Below are 17,428 nucleotides of genomic sequence, written 5' to 3'. Positions count from 1 at the left end.
CCATCAAACTCTGATGCAAATCAAGGGGCTAGGAATGAAGTAGGAACAGCTAGCATAAACATCTAGATCTCTGTCTTTAATCAAGTACACCTAATTGTCTAATTATAATCCTCCACATTGCGTTGCAGTATGGGAGTGGCAATCATGATAAAGTCCAAGATTTCAGCTGTTCTCTATGCAGCCTAGGGAGGTGGTAGAAGCTTTCACATACACATTTTGGTCTCTCCTCTTCTCTTCACATGATCTCACTACAAGAGGTATGACCTTCTGCGACGTTCCATTTATGTCGCAGAAAGTGAAAATTATGTCGTATTTCACAATTTACGACGAATGCACGACGAAAATTATGCATTCGTCGCTTATTCCCCGTAGCTAAAGGTGTTCTACGACAAAACTAATATTATCGTCGTAATTTTGCGACGATCATACATGCGTCGTTGATTTACGACGTTCAATTTTTGTCGTTATCATGTAGAGAAAACATCACAAAAAAATTGACCTTAGATGACTATACATGTGCCACGTAGGACAAAAAAATCGTCGTAAAATGTTGTTGTCATATGATGCGGCAGGTTTTGACATGGCACATTGCAGCTCACAATACACATTGAAGTCCATTGAACAATATACAACCCATCACAACATTGCAGATAGAAATCAATAGACAACCATCAAGCAAATTTAAAGTGCTCACATCCATTACATCGTAGATCCATTCACAGTTACATGTTCAAATAATTTGACATGTCAAACTCAACCCAAAATGCATTAAACTCATGTCCAAGTCACTACCAGATCCAACCAAGTAGCAAAATCATCAGCCACATATCCAAGGCATTACCAAATAGACAACCAGATGCAAACCATTACCAGGTCCAAGCCATATACCAAAATAAATAAACCGCCACATATCCAAGCCATGTTTAGGTCATGCATCATGATCAGTAGGATAAAAGGAAGGGAAAATTGGTTCTGTAGCATCGAAAGATCGCGACTTCCATAAAATACCATTGAAAGACATCGGTCCCGTAAAATACCACTGAAAGGTGCACACGTGAACTGAAAGTACCATTCTGTTAGATTTGAGCGTTAGGTCTGTTAACTGAGACCAAAATACCCCCAAACCGGTAAGCTCTAAAAACATACGAAGACCCAAACCGGTACACGAGCTCTAAAGACATAAGAATAAAGTACATGGCATGAACTCACAGCATTTTAACACATACAAGTCACCATATGCACTAAATATTAACCAAGCACATGAAAAATATTCTGGTTCAACACATGGACTAATATTGACCAACACATCTTGCAAGCACATGGCCAAATAGGTTCACAGTACAGGAACCATATTGGTCTGATCCAACACATGCAGAACAGTACATGCCCAAAATAGGTTCAGTACATGACTTTTTCATACAGCAACAGTTCAATAAAATGATTCAGGATCACACTAGCCTAGTTTATGATGACCCTCCTAGCAATGCCTCCTGGTGATGTATCCAGTTGTGCTGCCATTCGTCTTGTTATTGGCCCTGGACTCACTGGTGTGCTTGGTGGTCTTGTTGGTGTAGAAACAGAAGTTGCCATCCTTCTTGTTGTTGGTCCTGGACTAACTGGTGCTAAGGAAGTAGAGGGGCTAGCTGTAGTTGTACCAGGTGATTGAGTGACTAAAGAAGTAGAGGTTATTCCTGTATCATTCTTTGAAGTACCACCTCCTCCCTTTCTTTTCCTACATAACAGCAATGTAATCAAGTCATTTTGCATGTAGGGTAATTCAGCTAGAACATGAAACTTGAAGTTCAACTTACCTAGGTTCAACAGCAAGTTTAGTAGGGGGCTCAGAAGAAGTAGAGGTTCCTGTAGCATTCTTCTTGGACTTTTTGGAAGCATTCTTGCATTTTGAAGTACCACATCCTCCCTTTCTTTTACTACAGAACAGTAATGTAATCAAATCATTTTGCATGTGGGAAAAAAAAGAAATCGATTCTGTGGTACATCTTCTATCATGGGCAGTCAGCTAGGCTTATGGTCCCAGACACCACTATGTCAGATCAGATCCGACCTGTCATACTGAACACATTTTTAACAGGTTAGCATTCTCCTATCTATTTTTTAGTTAGCATTGAATACCTTGACTTATAATCACAGAGACAAGTTCCTTAAACTCGATGCAACTGCTCATGAAGCACTACAGATTTTTCAAGTAGATAAACACCCTAGTTACATGGGAATTAGAAGGGCTAAAGAAGGGTAAGAAACTGCAGGTTCTCAGTTTTTGGCATGCTCAACAAGGTAAAAAACCTCTTTCTTTATTTACTTCTTTTCTGAAAAGCACTGACTGCGTGCACTTGAACAAAGTTGGCACTCTAGAATGCTAGTGCTTTGTGGAACTGTTACTACTAGTCACAGATAATTGTGGTCTGGACACTAACAGGAATCTAGTTGGCTTCAACCTGCAGAACATACAGTGATATACTCTGCAGTATGGCAGATTTTCCTAAGCAACCACATGAACTAAAACTTGTATCCTACTGCAAGTTTGAAGAAGTAGAGGTTCAACTTACCTAGGTGCAACAGCAAGTTCAGTAGGGACCTCAGAAGAAGTAGAGGTTCCTGTAGCATTCTTCTTGGACTTTTTGGAAGCATTCTTGCAGTTTGAAGTACTTGGTTTTTCTTTCCTTTTCCTACATAATAGCAAGGTAATCAACAATTATACTCAAAAGGAATTGGTATTGTACTAAGTGATAGGAGCATAAAATTAATTTACCTAGATTTAGTAGGTATGGGTTGTGGTAATTCAACACCAAGTTCAGTAGGGGGCTCACGACAACCCTTCTCTATGTGCCCAAAGTTGAAGCATCTTTTGCATTGGTAAGGACCCCTTTTTCCTGGCTCACCCTTACTCTTCAGCCTTTTCACTCTTGGCCTACCCGCGGACCTTTCTAGCTTTGGAGGCAACATTTGAAACCCGGGATCAACAATAGGCCACTGTGACTTGCCAACCATTGGGTTCACCTCAAACTGATAAGTAGCCTTGAAACGATGAACTGAGTAGTAGTCATGCACATAGTCATCAAGTTTTATTTGTCTCAAGGAACCTATAAAGGCAATAACATGTGTGCAAGGTTTACCGGAAATATGCCACTGCCCACATGAACATGTCTTGCTTTCAAGATCCACAGCATGCCTCCAAGGATAGTTGTCCTTAGTCAATCCAGATACCTCAGCCTTGAGACCACCACTCCCCTTAATTGTGTACTTCAAGTTTCTACTCTTCATTTTTAGCTCATTTATAACACTAGGGAGAATGGACCCTTCAAGTTTGTTAGCTATATGCTGCCTCATAGCTATCTTTTCCATGATCATACCCCTAATTGTGTCCACGAGGACATCCACAGGGAACCCTTTGGTCTCTTTAATCCAGTTGTTGAAGGACTCTGATATGTTGTTATTCACATAATCAACCTTGCATTCCCCTGAGAACTTAGCTCGAGACCAAATTTGTTTGTGCTCTGCTTGCAAGTAAGGAATTGCTGCTGGACAATTCTCTCCAATTTTGTCCCAAAGCCAGTGATGCCTCCTAGGAGTACATGCCCAAGCACAAGGCCACATGTACTTTAGCACATCTCCATCGAAGTGCTTTCTAAAATTCTGCATGAGGTGCCTAAAACACTCTCTATGCTCAACGTCACCTTGGAAGACGTCGTGGACTGCTATCTCTAAGCCTTTGCAAGCATCTGTGTGTATTGTGAGTCCATGTGGAGTTCCAATTGCTCTCTTCAATTGCTTCAGAAACCATGTCCAATTAGCTTTTGTCTCCTTGTAAAAAATTCCATATGCCACCGGGTACATCCAATTATGTCCATCAATTGCTGTTGCTGCAGCTAGCTGTCCATTATATTTACCTGTGAGGTGAGTAGAATCAACCCCTAGGTATGGCCTGCAACCAGCGAGAAATCCATTCACACATGCTTTGATGGCCACAAACATCCTACAGAAATAGACTTGACCATCCTTTTTGTTCTTCCTGCAATCAATCTCTACTATGCTTCCAGGACATGTACCTTCTAACTCGGCTTTGAAACTCCACAACATTCTAAAACTTTCGTCCCAAGTGCCATGTAGGCCTTTTAGTGCAAGTTGCCTTCCTTCCCACACCTTATTATATGACATTTTGATCGGGAACTGTCTTTCAAGCTCAACTTGCAATTTCTTTGCTCCCAGGTCTGGAGTAGACTTGAGTATATCTGTTGCTCTGTCAGCAATCCAGGCTTTGCTAGCCTCCTTACCCCTCACTTGGCTGGTGCTAGCACAGGTATGGCTAGAACCTATTGACACAACCTGAAAATAATAGAAGATATGGGATCTGAATTTAGTGTTTAAATATGTAGAGAACATAAAAAATAAAACATTCTGTACATTCTAAAAATTATGGGTAGAACATGAAAACAACAATTAGTATACCATGAAAGTGGGGCAACCAAGAAACAAAGCATGGTCACTGATCAGGAATAGCTAGTGAAATCAGATACTTCTATTCTGCTACAAAGATTTTTGGGGCTGCAAATGCCCCTCTCATGGCAAACAAGTAAGGAGAATAAAACCAAGGCATAAGGAAAAGCGCTGCAAATGCCCCTCTCATGGCCCCAAATGTTGCGAAGTATTTTTGGGGCTCCCATGCACAGACACCCCCTCTGGGCACCTGTTCGGGCCTTCAATAACAGCAGAAGAGCCCCGGTGAAACAGCACACCGAATGTTACAGATCATTATACATCAAACTTAGTTTTGAAATGCACTACATTTTCAGATTCTCATACTACGTTTCAGCTACATGTTGGTCCATCCAATGTCCTTAAATCATCTAGGACCACCCCGTGTTGTTGTTAAGTCTCACTGTATAGCATCATGATCATCAATAATGGAGAAAATAGTGTGATGAAATCTTAAATAAATTGCTACAAATACGGTTCTTCAGTGTAACAACCAAATTGTTATCATAATATCATCATTACCATGATGCAGGCATCTTGCTTTAAATATGTAGAGAACATGAAAAATAAAACATTCTGTACATTCTAAAAATTATGGGTAGAACATGAAAACAACAATTAGTATACCATGAAAGTGGGGCAACCAAGAAGTTTCTTTGCATGAACTTTCCATTCACACTCTGAATCTGCACATCTTGCCCTATATCTTGATTTATCACTATGCTCTACAAATGTTTGAAACTCCCTTTTTATGGCATATTGCTTAATCATCAGTATGAAGGCTTTTTTGTCAGTAAATGTCGAACCTTCCTTTATATCAGGGTTGTCTCTGTCATATGTAGTGAGTGCAACATATGGAGCATCTTGCATCATGGTGGCTTCATCACTTGGCACTGCCTCAGGATCTGTAGCTTCAGTTACATTCTTGCTGCTCTCTATTTTCTTCTTTTCTTGCTGCACTTTCTCATTGCTTCCTACTTCAGATACCTTCCTGAAATACCTCCACTCTTCATCAACTCCAACTGGATCATCTCCCTCATGGTCAACACCCGGCTCCATATATTGGTCACCTTCCTCCTCCTCTTCTACTCTAGAAGGACCAGCAGCTGTAACACCAAGTTGAGGTTCCATGGCCCATTCTAGACCATCCAATTCTGCACTCACATGCATCTCCTTGAATTTTTCTGTGACCTCAAGTTGTAAGTCATTCTCTTCATCGGTCACTTGTCTTTCAATCTCAATTAAAGCCATATCAACATGCTCACATCTATCTACGGTCATGATAAACTCCACCATTTTTGAGGCTCGCAGCAAAGTTAGAAGCTCTTGGTCCGTACCAAGGCGAATTGTTAGATTACTCTCACCCACAAACCAAAAGTTTGCCTCCTGATAACTAGCCCAACTAAAGTGCTTGAACACATCATTTTCCATATCAATGATGGAGTACTCTTCTGCATCCACCCACCAGTCCAAGCATCTACCCTTTTTGTACACAGATCGACCATCCTCAACAGTTGAGTAGGAAGAAACATCAATCACTACTCGACATGCATTGTTTGGATCGATCCTGAAATAGTAGCAGTGCAAAAAAAAATTAACATTGCTTCCAGATGCCCTTTCTCATCGGTGACCATCCTCACACCACGTGAAATCGTACACACAAATCGGACTTCGTAACTAATTTTAGTTGTACTATGAACCATGAAGTAGATAGCTAGGGTTTCATTCTTACCCGTCGGGGATCTCAGATCGATGCATTGTTCCACTGCATGCGCACTGGAGGAGGATGAGTCACGGCCGGCACAACACGCAGTCGAGGAGGAGGAGGTGGTGGACGGTGCAGGCGGCGCGGCCTCTGCGTGACGAGCGGCCCGCGACGGACGGCGCGGCCTCCACACGGGGAGCGGCCTGCGCGCGAAGAGGAAGCCGCGGCAGCCGGCGTAGGAGGCCCTCGGAGCTCCCAGGCGGACGGTGGACGGACGGAGGCGGCGCGGCCTCCGCACGACGAGCGGCCCACGGCGGACAACGCAGGCGGCGCGGCCTCTACGCGAGTACCAGCCCGCGGCGGACGGCACGGCCTCCACACGGGGAGCGACCTGCGCGGGAGAGGAAGCCGCGGCGGCTGGCGCAGGAGGCCCTCGGAGCTCCCAGCGGCCTGCGGACGCGCGGAGGCGGCGCTCCCAGGCGGAACCGAGCGCGGCGCGGCTCTCCCAGCCGTTTCGGCGCAGCTCACTTTCCCGTATGTGGACAGGGATGAGGATAAGGCAAGGGCAAAAATGTCACTTAATTTTTGGAGTTTAGGTCAAATGAACGCACCTGAGCGTAAAACCTGACGGAGTGCTAATTTTAGTTCACGGTGACAACTTTCAGTGCTATTTTATGGGGCCAAACTTTTTCAGTGGTATTTTACGGAGGTCGCAACCTTTCGATGCTACAGAACCAATTTTCCCTAAAAGGAAAAGGGTAAGGAGTGACCTATTCCTTGTTCAAGGTGAACAACCGATGAAGAAGAGCATTGGTTTCCTCTCCTTGTTTCTTCAAATTTTCAAATTGTTCTGCCTTCTTCTCCCTTGCTTCCTCTGATTCCTCAACTTCTTCTTCAACACTTCGTCCTACTGACCATGAAGTTGGTCTCTAAGTGCTGCAGCACCTTGTTTCTCTGCCGTAACTTCAACCTCCAACTCTTGTACACGTGCAGCAGCGGTAGCGCTTCTCTTGGGGACTGTTGTTTCAAGGCCAACATTTCAAAGAAATTTACTTGATGGCAAAACATGAGCAACAACTTCAGCAGGAGTCTTTGGTTGTTCGCCTTCTGGTGTAGGCTGAGCCATCATGGTATCCATTTTGTCCTAACATGTTAAGAAAAATAGTTTGCATTATAGTTAGTATACAAATTTGGAAAAAATTCAAGCAATTACTGAATAGAAAAACATACTACATTTGATGACAAAACAAGCTAGAACCAGTACGGATAATTTTGTTGTTGCCACTAAAAAGTAGTGAATTCATATTTCAGACTATGCAATTAAAAAGAGTTGTATGTTTCACTCCGGGACATTACTTCAATGACACATTGACACTACTAGAAGAACATCCATATAGCAACATAGCTACAAACTTGCGAACCTGCTGCTAGCTGCTACAAACCTGCAGACCTGCTGCTTGAAGGACACTACTAAAAGTATGCAAAGTTTTGTAGGTTGCAAACCTGCTGCTGCTATGAACCTTTGGCCACTTCAGTTACAGTAAATAAATTATACTCTGGTCCTTCAAATAATTAAACTCAGTTACTACCCCCAACTTCCCAATTTCATCATTAACCAAATTTCTAGAGTACAGCTCAATTTAGTTTTGGCCTGATGATTTGAACTTCTAGAAATAATTCCATCCAAATTTTAGTTTTGTAGATACACATGGTTTGTATATTTCAGTGTCATGGATGGACTAAATTCTGGTAGTACTTCCTATCAATGATACAAATTTTTCCTATCTCAGTTAAGTGTGATTTTGTTTAATCCCTTGAATTTCAAAAGGAGGTAGTGCTACTATGTTGTCGTTAGGATATATTGCAGCCTTATCAGGTCTAGAACAGTCCATTTAGAACATGTACTTATAATCTTTTCCTTCACGGGCTCACAAAAACCGGTCTTGCTGCTGCAGTGTAATTCCTTGAAAAGATCGATTGCAGTAGGTGGCACATCTTTATATTTGTTATGTTTCTGAATTAACATGCAAACAATTTGTAAATGTTAGTTTAGAATCTACAAAATAGTTCAACACAGAATAAACATTGAACACACACATAATGTTTTGTATCTTACCAGGACATGGGCGTGCGCAATGAAGCATCTAGATCGTGTCCTTTGAGCGAACCGAACTTTCCCATGATTCTCAATGTTTTTGACACACCTTTCCTATAAGATATATCATAGTATGAAAGGATCAGATTATAAAGGTAGTTTTATTTAGACAAACTGTGAGCTATATATTTATGAAGCTTCATTTAGACAAACTGTGAGCTATATATCTATTATATGAATGCTGCGTAAATGACTCAGAACAGTAAAGTAAAATAATGCGGCAGACAAGAGTTCATTTACATTATATGACAACTACTGAAAGATTTTTCATGCAACATATTGGACGTTTCAAAAAAAAGAACAATGCACATACATATGTGATTAAATATCTTGATGTACTCCTAGAGAAACCAAGCATGCCCAAGAATGAATGGAAGGAACTCTATACCTTATGCTTAGGGCTTGACCATAGCTCCACGAGTGCAATCCATTGTTCATCAGTCATACTCCTCACCAGAGATGTTGTTCTCACTTCATTTGCAGGTACTCCATCAAAGTAAGCCTTCTTCAGCTTGTGCCTTAATTGTCGTTGGCCAATTTTGAGCAAATCAAAGCATGCAGCTTCAACTTCCTTGTCTTTAGGGTCTATGGTAAATTTGATCTAGTGAAGAGCATGTCAAGAGCACGTAGATTAGAAAAAGAGGCATTCAAACCATAACAAAAAAGAGAACATTAATTGTGCTGTTGGAAAGACTTTCTTCTACTTACACCCATCTTTCCCATGTAGTCTTTAAAAGGATTTTCATCGTTCTTATACTCCTTCTTGTACTCCTTCCAGTATGTATATATTGGTATGTGTTGCCTCAATATAATACCTCCCTCTTATGCAAGCTTTGCAGCTTGCATGGGTGCCTCTGGCCTTCTTTTCCCTTTAGCAATAACCAACGGCATCTTACTATTTAAACCATGGCATATCCTGTCCAAATCTCTGCCCATACTTCTGCCCCTGTTGCGTTGAGTAATCAAGTTATCACTTGGTTCACCTGAAAATAATGAGCTTTTCATGGTTCGCGCATATCATAGATTTTTCATGAAAGTAGGCAAATCATATTTCTTGGAGAGGAGCAATGTTTTCTTGCCTTCAAAGCCTGTTTGAATCTGCTCATCATCTTGTGTAGAACAGTCAACAGGTGGCATGAAGACTCTCTTTGAGGCTCTTGTTCTGACAGTATTCCTGATGGTATTTTTTGACAAAATGCTCCTCTGCATGGCCTGCATAATACAAGGAAAAAGTTACAACCAGCGGCATGATTGTCTTTACCACAGCATATGCCTTTTGTTGGGGTAGAAATATTATTAAATGAAATCAGCAGCAGTAGAAATTATATTATTAAATGAACTTTTGCAAACTAACAACACTACAAGCAGGAATATGCTAGGCTAAGGCAGCAGATCATTAACTTGCAGAACTCCAGCAGGTTCAGTTTTTATATGACATTATCATGTGCGTCCTAGTGAATTAATGAAACAGAAAGGTCATTTGATAAATTTATTAGCCTGCCATGTTTCAGGACCTAATAGGTGATTCTATCGCAATCATGCAGCACAAGGAAATTGAATAAAATAAAAGTAGAATATGATCTTTTCAGAAAATGGAGATGCAGAAGTAATTTGATTGCAAATACCTCATCATCAAGTACATCATCTCCAGTTTCCTCCATATCTTCAGGTTCATACAAAAGGATCAAATTCTTCTCGAACCTTGCCCTTGCTCTTTGCAATTGAACTATTGACAATTTCAGCCAATGCGGGGGCACCAAGGCTCCGCAATACTTGATTGTTCCTCGTTATGGTTTTAGCCCTTTCTCTTTCAATATATGTTATCCCCTCTGTAGATGCATAGAAGAAACCAGAGCTTGTATAGTTGAGATCAAGCAGCAGAAGCAAGGCAAATGTAAGCTTATTTAAAATGCATGTTGTCTGAAATTAGCATCAAGTAGCTATGCATTCAGACAGGACAAGCAAAGATTGATTTATCTAAGCAAAACTAAAATCACTGCAGGAACAGTGAGACTAGTTGTTCAGCATATGAAGCAGTTAGGAACATTGAATGTGATTCAACACCCTCTTTGTTATTGCAAAAGTGACTGAGCACTGTCTCCATCCCCGAACAAACATAGGAATATAAGAAACCACCTTTTATCACTCCAGGAATCACCTCTATGTCCCCCAAACCAAAAAGGTATTAGCTAGAAATAGAACAAACTGTGATTAAGCACCATGATCAGAAACATGATTGTTAATTGTCATTGCAAAAATAGACAGATCAGCAAGATACTAATTACTTCCATACACTACTGCAAAACATAGTAATTCCAAGAACAGAATTAGAGCAATCCATGACATGCCTGCATCAGGCGCAGTCCTTAGATTTTGGTGACATTGAGCAACACTAAAAATATGGGGCCCTTAATATAAACATCAAAATATTTGACATGCCTGCATGCAGTTCTAAAAATATGCTCCTAGTAAAAACATCAACATAAAATTTCCTACAACTTTTGTATTCACCGATCATCTATTATTTTTAATCTAGGCTACAACATATTCAGTCAGATTTGAGAGAGTCTGCAACACAACTTCGAAATTCCATAAGTTCTGACATATCCAACCTCTGCACTACTGAAATTGTAGATAAAAAGAATGTCTACAGACCTTTGGTACTCTGGCTCACTTAAAAGCGACAAAGTAGAAGGCAAAAACGAAATTGATTTGCTTAGTTACCTAAACATGATCTCAGTATATTCTTTTGTGGTGCCCAAACCCAGACTAGAGGCTAAACGTGGGGAACAGAAGGGAAATCGACTTAGTAATTCCACATATTCATGAGTTTACCTGTTGGTTGCTGTATACTTGCTCCCACCTTCCGACCAGGAGCCATGGTGCTCTGACCTTGAGTGGGGGGAGGGGGTTGCGGATTCTGGAGGGGGAGCAAGGGGGGGGGGGGGGTCGTAGCTTCTGACGGACGGTGCCTGCTGCGTGACTCGGCGTGAGGAGGGCGGAGTGAGGAGCCAGGGCCTAGGGGAGCGACGCCTGGAAGTCGTAGTTAGGCAGAGTAGGCGTCCTGGAAGGCGTCGCCAGCTGCGTCGGGTCGGATAGAGTGAGGGGCGGTGATTTGGAATCAGGGGGAAATAGCAAGTGCGCGTCATCGACGGGAGAAGAAATAGCGAGCGTGGAGGCGTCGGGAGAGAAAAAGATGGCGGTAGGTGAAAATTTTGGGGTTTTCATCGGGAGAAAGAGGGAGCGTGCGGCGTCGGCAGGAGAAGAAGCAAGCACGGTGGCTTTCATCGAAGAAAGGGAAGGCACGCAGCCTCGGCAGGAGAAGAAGTGAGCGTGGTGGCGGCGGATGAAAATTTTGGGGATTAAGCAAGCTAGGGTTCGGTGGGACTGCTGGGCTTAATGGGTTGGTCTTTTAGAATATAAAAATCAAAGATGGAAAAGAAAAAATGTTTTTTGAAAATTAAAAAAATTGAGGATGAAATGGAAAAATATTGAAATCATTTTTTAATAGAAAAAATTTAGGATGGAAACCAAAAAATGTTTTTGAAAATAGAGAAAATGGGGATGAAAAGAAAAAATGTTTATGAAAATAAAAAAATGAGGATGAAAAAGAAAAATTATTGAAATCGTGAAAAAATGTGCATGTGCGGTCGATGGGATTTCAACCTCTAATTTATGGCCTCGCGTGTAGCTCTTCAAATCACTCCACCTCAAAGTCATTTAAGATTAAATAGATGATATTTTCCTGTAGTATCGACTTTTCTAGACATTGTTGATCTCATCGAGATATAGAACATTTAGTTTTGGTCATTTATCAATCCAAGGTTGTTTGGACAATTAAAAAATTGTAATTCAAAATATTATGCGTGCTTATCATCTTAAAACTCACATCATAAATTGTGACGATTGTCTATTAGCAGGCCATGACAAATTGCAAGTCGTCGTAATATGGAAATCCTTCCGTTTACGAGGATTGCTTCTAGATCTTAGTGACGGACACATAATTTTCGTCGTAAAGTCATACTCTCAACAAATATAGTCGTAAAACATAATGACTTAGCGACGAATTTAGCCGTCGTCATGAGGGAATCGTCATAGAAGGTCATATTTCTTGTAGTGTCTCTATGCAATGCCTTGTCCTATCCCTAGCATGTCTGATCTACTCCTGTAGTAGACAAACAGCTTCATCTTTTGCAAAAGTGCGTGTTGCCGTCTTCCAGTGAATATTTCTATATATCTTTCTCTCTCTTAGTCTCTTGTCCTGATCACCCCAATTATGGCCTTGTTTAGTTCCTGGGGCTAAAGTTTTGAGGTGTCACATGAGATGTTTGGATAATAATAAAAAAATAAATTAGTCAATAAACCACGGGATGAATTTATTAAGCCTAATTAATCTATCATTAGCACATGTGTTACTGTAGCTTTTTTTTTTGGTCAAATCATGGACTAATTAAGCTTAAAAGATTCGTCTCGCAAAGCCATCGCAATCTATACAATTAGTTATTTTTTAGTTTATATTTAATACTCCATGCATGTGTGCAAATATTCGATGAAATCGGATGTAAACTTTTTGGAAGGAACTAAACAAGGTCTATGTCCCTAACTCGCTAGTGTCAGTTCACTGCACGAATACACATATGTTCTTTAACATACAGACAACAGTATCACATCAAACAGTAGTTTGTGCGTACATACATGATACATATATATAATAACACTGCCTGCAGTATCTTTCTCATGCAATGATATGATAAAGAACTGATGATATTTCAGAGGAATCTCGAGATGAGAGAAACGTTTGTTGTGATTTGTGCGGCACGATACATGTCTAGAGAACTGGTTTTTAACGGCATCTGGGCATGGTGTGTCATCAGATAATGTGGCCCGCCCGCTGCCCTGATCTAGCTAGCTAGAGAGGAAGATGACAACATTCTTTGCGTGATCTCTCTCACTAGCCAGTAGTCCGAATTTTTTATTTTTCAGCTTTTTTTAAAAAATATTCACAAATAATCCTCTGGTGGTTTGATTTTCGTTTATGGACCCTGACCTCGGCGCCATGGCTTTTGGCGCCGAGGAAACACGTCTCGGCACCATGGCCAATGACGTCAAGGTCATAGCGAGGCGTCAGACGTGGCGGTGACCTGACGCCGACGTGGACAAGGCCTTGGCGTCATAGATCTTGGCGCCGAGCTCGGCGCCGTAGATCTTAACGCCGAACTGTTACCCTATAGATCTTGACATTTGAAATGAAACAAGTATAATTGTTCCGAGAAACATGCAACAACGCCATTGCGGTTCAACTGGTTAGGACGCGCACGACTTAGCTCAAAGGTCTGGGTTTGAACCCAGCGCTGAATTTTTTTGCTACATTTTTATAAGCAATAGAACAAGAAAAATCATTTCGAGAAACATGCTACATTTGAATTGTAGTCTAGTTGGTTAGGATGCTTGGCTCTAACATGAGACCTAAGTTCAAATCCAGCAGGTAAATTTTGTTTGCTGCATTTATTAATCATTTTTTTTTGCTTACCTAGTTATTACTAACATCCTGGGTTCCACCAAACTTTGTTATTATTAACATGAGAGAACACTATTCACTCATTTGTAATTTGTTTTGGATGAAGGATACATCTCAAGGTGCATTTATTTATATATTATCTAAATCCAAATCCTCCTTATATTATCATAATCATGGATGTATTTATTTATTATTATTAGTTTATATACCTCAGTAGTAGTATTTTTCTTACGAGGGGGAGATCCTCCTCTGTTCCTCACCAAACTTAGTTGAACAGTCCAAATGATGATAATATGGAGCTCTTAGTTAATACATTAAGCATATTCTTCTTGTTAATTCTATTTCATGTAAAATAGGGAGGTATGCAAATTAAAGAGCTCAACACTGAAATAGAGAGGCAAAGAAAATCACACTTACTTAATGTAAAATATATTATTTTATTTATATACTCCTTGCCTCAGAAGCCTTCAACTTATATATGATGACAAAAGCCATATGCATGTAAGTAAAAGGACGGCCAAGCAACAAGATATATATAAACATGTCACTCAACTCAACTTGATCAAGGTACGTAATGTTTCAAAATCAAATAAAAAATAAATTAAATATACAATGTACGGTGGAATAATGGGACAATAATATACAGTGTGCGGTGAAACCCAGGACGCTAATAATAAAGGAATAATATTTCTTGTTGTAATTGCTTATAAAAATAAAATTTTAACAAAAAATATTTGTTGCTTGGGTTCGAGCCCAGGTCTGTGGGCTGAGACCCGTACGTCCAAACCAACTGGACCACTAATGGGATCATTGTATGTTCCTCAAAATAATTTTTCTTGTTCTATTGCTTATAAAAATGTAGCAAAAAAATATTCAACGCAGGGGTTTGAACCCAGGCCTTTGAGCTAAGTCGCGCGTGTCCTAATCAGCTGAACCACAATGGCGTTGTTGCATGTTCCTCGGAACAATTATACTTGTTTCATTTCAAACGCCAAGATCTATAGGGTAATAGCTCGGCACCAAGATATACTGCGTTGAGCTCAACGTCAAGATCTACGGCGCCAAGATCTATGACGTCGAGGCCTTATCCACGTCGGCGCCAGGTCACCGCCACGTCCGACGCCTCGTCAAGACCTCGGCGCCATTGGCCATGGCGTCGAGACATGTTTCCTCGGTGCCAAAAGCCATAACGACAAGATCAGGGTCCATAAATGAAAATCAAACCACCAAGAATCTATTTGTGAATATTTTTTAAAAAGGCTAAAAAATAAAAAATTCAGACCAGTAATTACTCTCACCACATCTATCACAAATATAAAGCATATATACATATATGGAAGTAATATAATATATGCGATAAGTATAGATGATCTCTTTCTCTCTCCTCACCACCAGGCACCAGCAGCACGCAGGCAGCAGTGTTCTTTTGTGCCCTTATTATTTTATGCATATTTCCCCAGTCAAAGATAGATCTAGACCTGGCAACACAGATGCAGTACTGGGCCACATGTGGGCATGGGGATAGGTCATGTGATGTACTCACAATATGTCTACCACAAACATATGATTAAAACAACCTTGTCATACGTGGAACAGAATATTCCATAATATTCAAACTCCACACCCAATCCACACTGCGCACTGCACTGCATGCACTGAAGCAAATAGTTATGCGCCTGTTTAGTTCCCAAAAACTTTTCAAATAGTGCTATAGTCGTCATCACATCGAATCTTACGATACGTGCATGGAGCATTAAATGTAGATGAAAAAAAACTAATTGCACAGTTTGGTTGGAAATCGCGAGACGAACATTTTGAGCCTAATTAGTCCATGATAAAAACGAAAGTGTCACAGTAGTCAAATTCCCAAATTTCGCGAACTAAACACAGCCTATGTCACACACACGCCTGCTTGCCTCAGTATGTACCTCTACTCTTAATCTCTGCACCCCCTCTCCTTCTGCTTGAAATTAAACTTTGCCTCTTGTCTTGCTAGCTAGCTAGGAGTAGTTGTAATGAGTTCTTCTTCTGTTTTCTTTGTTTATTTATTTTTGTTCATCCTTTAGAGAGGTAGTACATGCAATGCAATATACTAGCTTTTGTACAAGCAGGCGGCCAGCAGGACCAGTGTACCAAATTGTACTGAAATAGGCCATGCAGATGTAGTAGCTGGTGAGCTGCCTCCTGAATTGCATTGATGCATACTTGTGGCATGCAACTGATGAGTACTTGCATGCCAAAACCTAGCTGCATCTATTGATCACCTGCAGGCAGGCAGGGGGGCCTAGAATGGATCTTGCATTTGACTCTGTCTCTGGTTTCATTGCTGCTTGCTTGAATGGATATCTTTCGAGTTTGAAGGCATGCATGACGAAGAAGGAAAGGATCGGAGGAGAGAAGCATTTCATACACAGATCCAGCTTAAGGCCACGTTTAGATTGAAAGTTTTTTCAACCTGATGAATAGTACCACTTTCGTCTTATTTGACAAATATTGTCCAATCGTGGACCAACTAGGCTCAAAAAATTCATCTCGTGATTTCCAACTAAACTGTGTAATTAGTTATTTTTTTATCTACATTTAATACTCCATGCAAGCGGCTAAAAATTGATGTGATGAAGAGAGAGCGAAAAAACTTGGAATTTTAAAGGGAACTAAACAAGGCCTAAGTAATCTTGTGAGATCTGTGCGACCTTACTTGCAAGCTAGCTAGTAGTAGTAGCTAGGTCTCTTCAAACTTTGAAGTAGTCACTCACTCACTTTCACTGGGCAGCTGGCTAGCTAGCAGTGAGCCAGTGACTGTGCAACTCTCATCAGTTCATGATGATGCTATGTGCATGCATGCTAGCTGGGACCAAAGAGAGAGAAGGAAGCAGGAGCGGGGCCTTGTTTAGATCACCCCAAAATTCCAAGTTTTTTCACTCTCTCTCCATCACATCAATTTTTAGCCATTTGCATGGAGCATTAAATGTAGGTAAAAAAAATAACTAATTGCACAGTTTAGTTGAAAATCACGAGATGAATCTTTTGAACTTAGTTGGTCCACGATTGGACAATATTTACCAAATAAGACGAAAGTGCTACTATTTATCAGATTGAAATTTTCTTCAATCTAAACAAGGCCCGGGGGGAAAAATAAAACTTTGTTTTGTTTGGTTCAATGCTGGTTGAAAAGTTGGGGGGATGAGAGGAATCAGGAATGTTTGTTTTCTTGCACATTGATATGATATTAATGGAAGCAGCAGCCTTGCTGCCTGGCCCTCTTGCATCACCATCACACACACCCATGCATCATGCAGATGCAGCTATAGCAGGGCAGCATGCAGGCCTGCCTGGGAGGCTGGGAAGGGGCTTGCAGTTGCAGGGAGGGAGGAAGGGCCGAAGGGGCAATAGAAAAATGCAGCTGCAATTGCAGTTGCATTGCATGCACCTGCCCTCAAAAGTGGATCCCTCCCCTACAGCGCGCTACAGTATGAACAGTGTTTTCGGTGGCCCCTGATTCGGCCAACTAAGGGCGCGTTTACATGAATTTTTTTTTGGATTTGGACTACCGTAG

The 17,428-nt window shown here is 41.0% G+C and overlaps 1 protein-coding gene and 1 pseudogene across 1 annotated transcript; both read right to left on the bottom strand.

Moving 5' to 3' along the window:
- Positions 1-1,458: 1,458 nt before the first annotated feature.
- On the bottom strand, positions 1,459-5,240 carry LOC136549181 (uncharacterized). Its single transcript, XM_066540451.1, has 5 exons — positions 5,122-5,240; positions 2,771-4,344; positions 2,568-2,687; positions 1,812-1,931; positions 1,459-1,732 (listed from the first exon to the last, which is right to left on the bottom strand). Exons 1-5 carry the CDS (start codon positions 5,122-5,124, stop codon positions 1,459-1,461), a joined length of 2,091 nt encoding a protein of 696 aa, XP_066396548.1. The 5' UTR covers positions 5,125-5,240.
- Positions 5,241-6,969: 1,729 nt separating this feature from the next.
- Positions 6,970-10,015, bottom strand: LOC136549180 (uncharacterized; annotated as a pseudogene).
- Between the last annotated feature and the right edge of the window lie 7,413 nt (positions 10,016-17,428).

Source organism: Miscanthus floridulus, chromosome 4 (genome assembly GCF_019320115.1).
Source record: "Miscanthus floridulus cultivar M001 chromosome 4, ASM1932011v1, whole genome shotgun sequence".
Taxonomy (NCBI): domain Eukaryota; kingdom Viridiplantae; phylum Streptophyta; class Magnoliopsida; order Poales; family Poaceae; genus Miscanthus; species Miscanthus floridulus.
Note: the sequence above shows the minus strand (reverse complement) of the source record. Positions and strands in the feature narration are given on the sequence as shown.

Coding starts and splice junctions, on each gene's coding strand:
- LOC136549181 (XM_066540451.1), bottom strand. Junction 2,688..2,770: donor CCCATACCTACTAAATCTAG/GTAAATTAATTT, acceptor GCTATTATGTAG/GAAAAGGAAAGAAAAACCAA. Junction 1,733..1,811: donor AAACTTGCTGTTGAACCTAG/GTAAGTTGAACT, acceptor GCTGTTATGTAG/GAAAAGAAAGGGAGGAGGTG.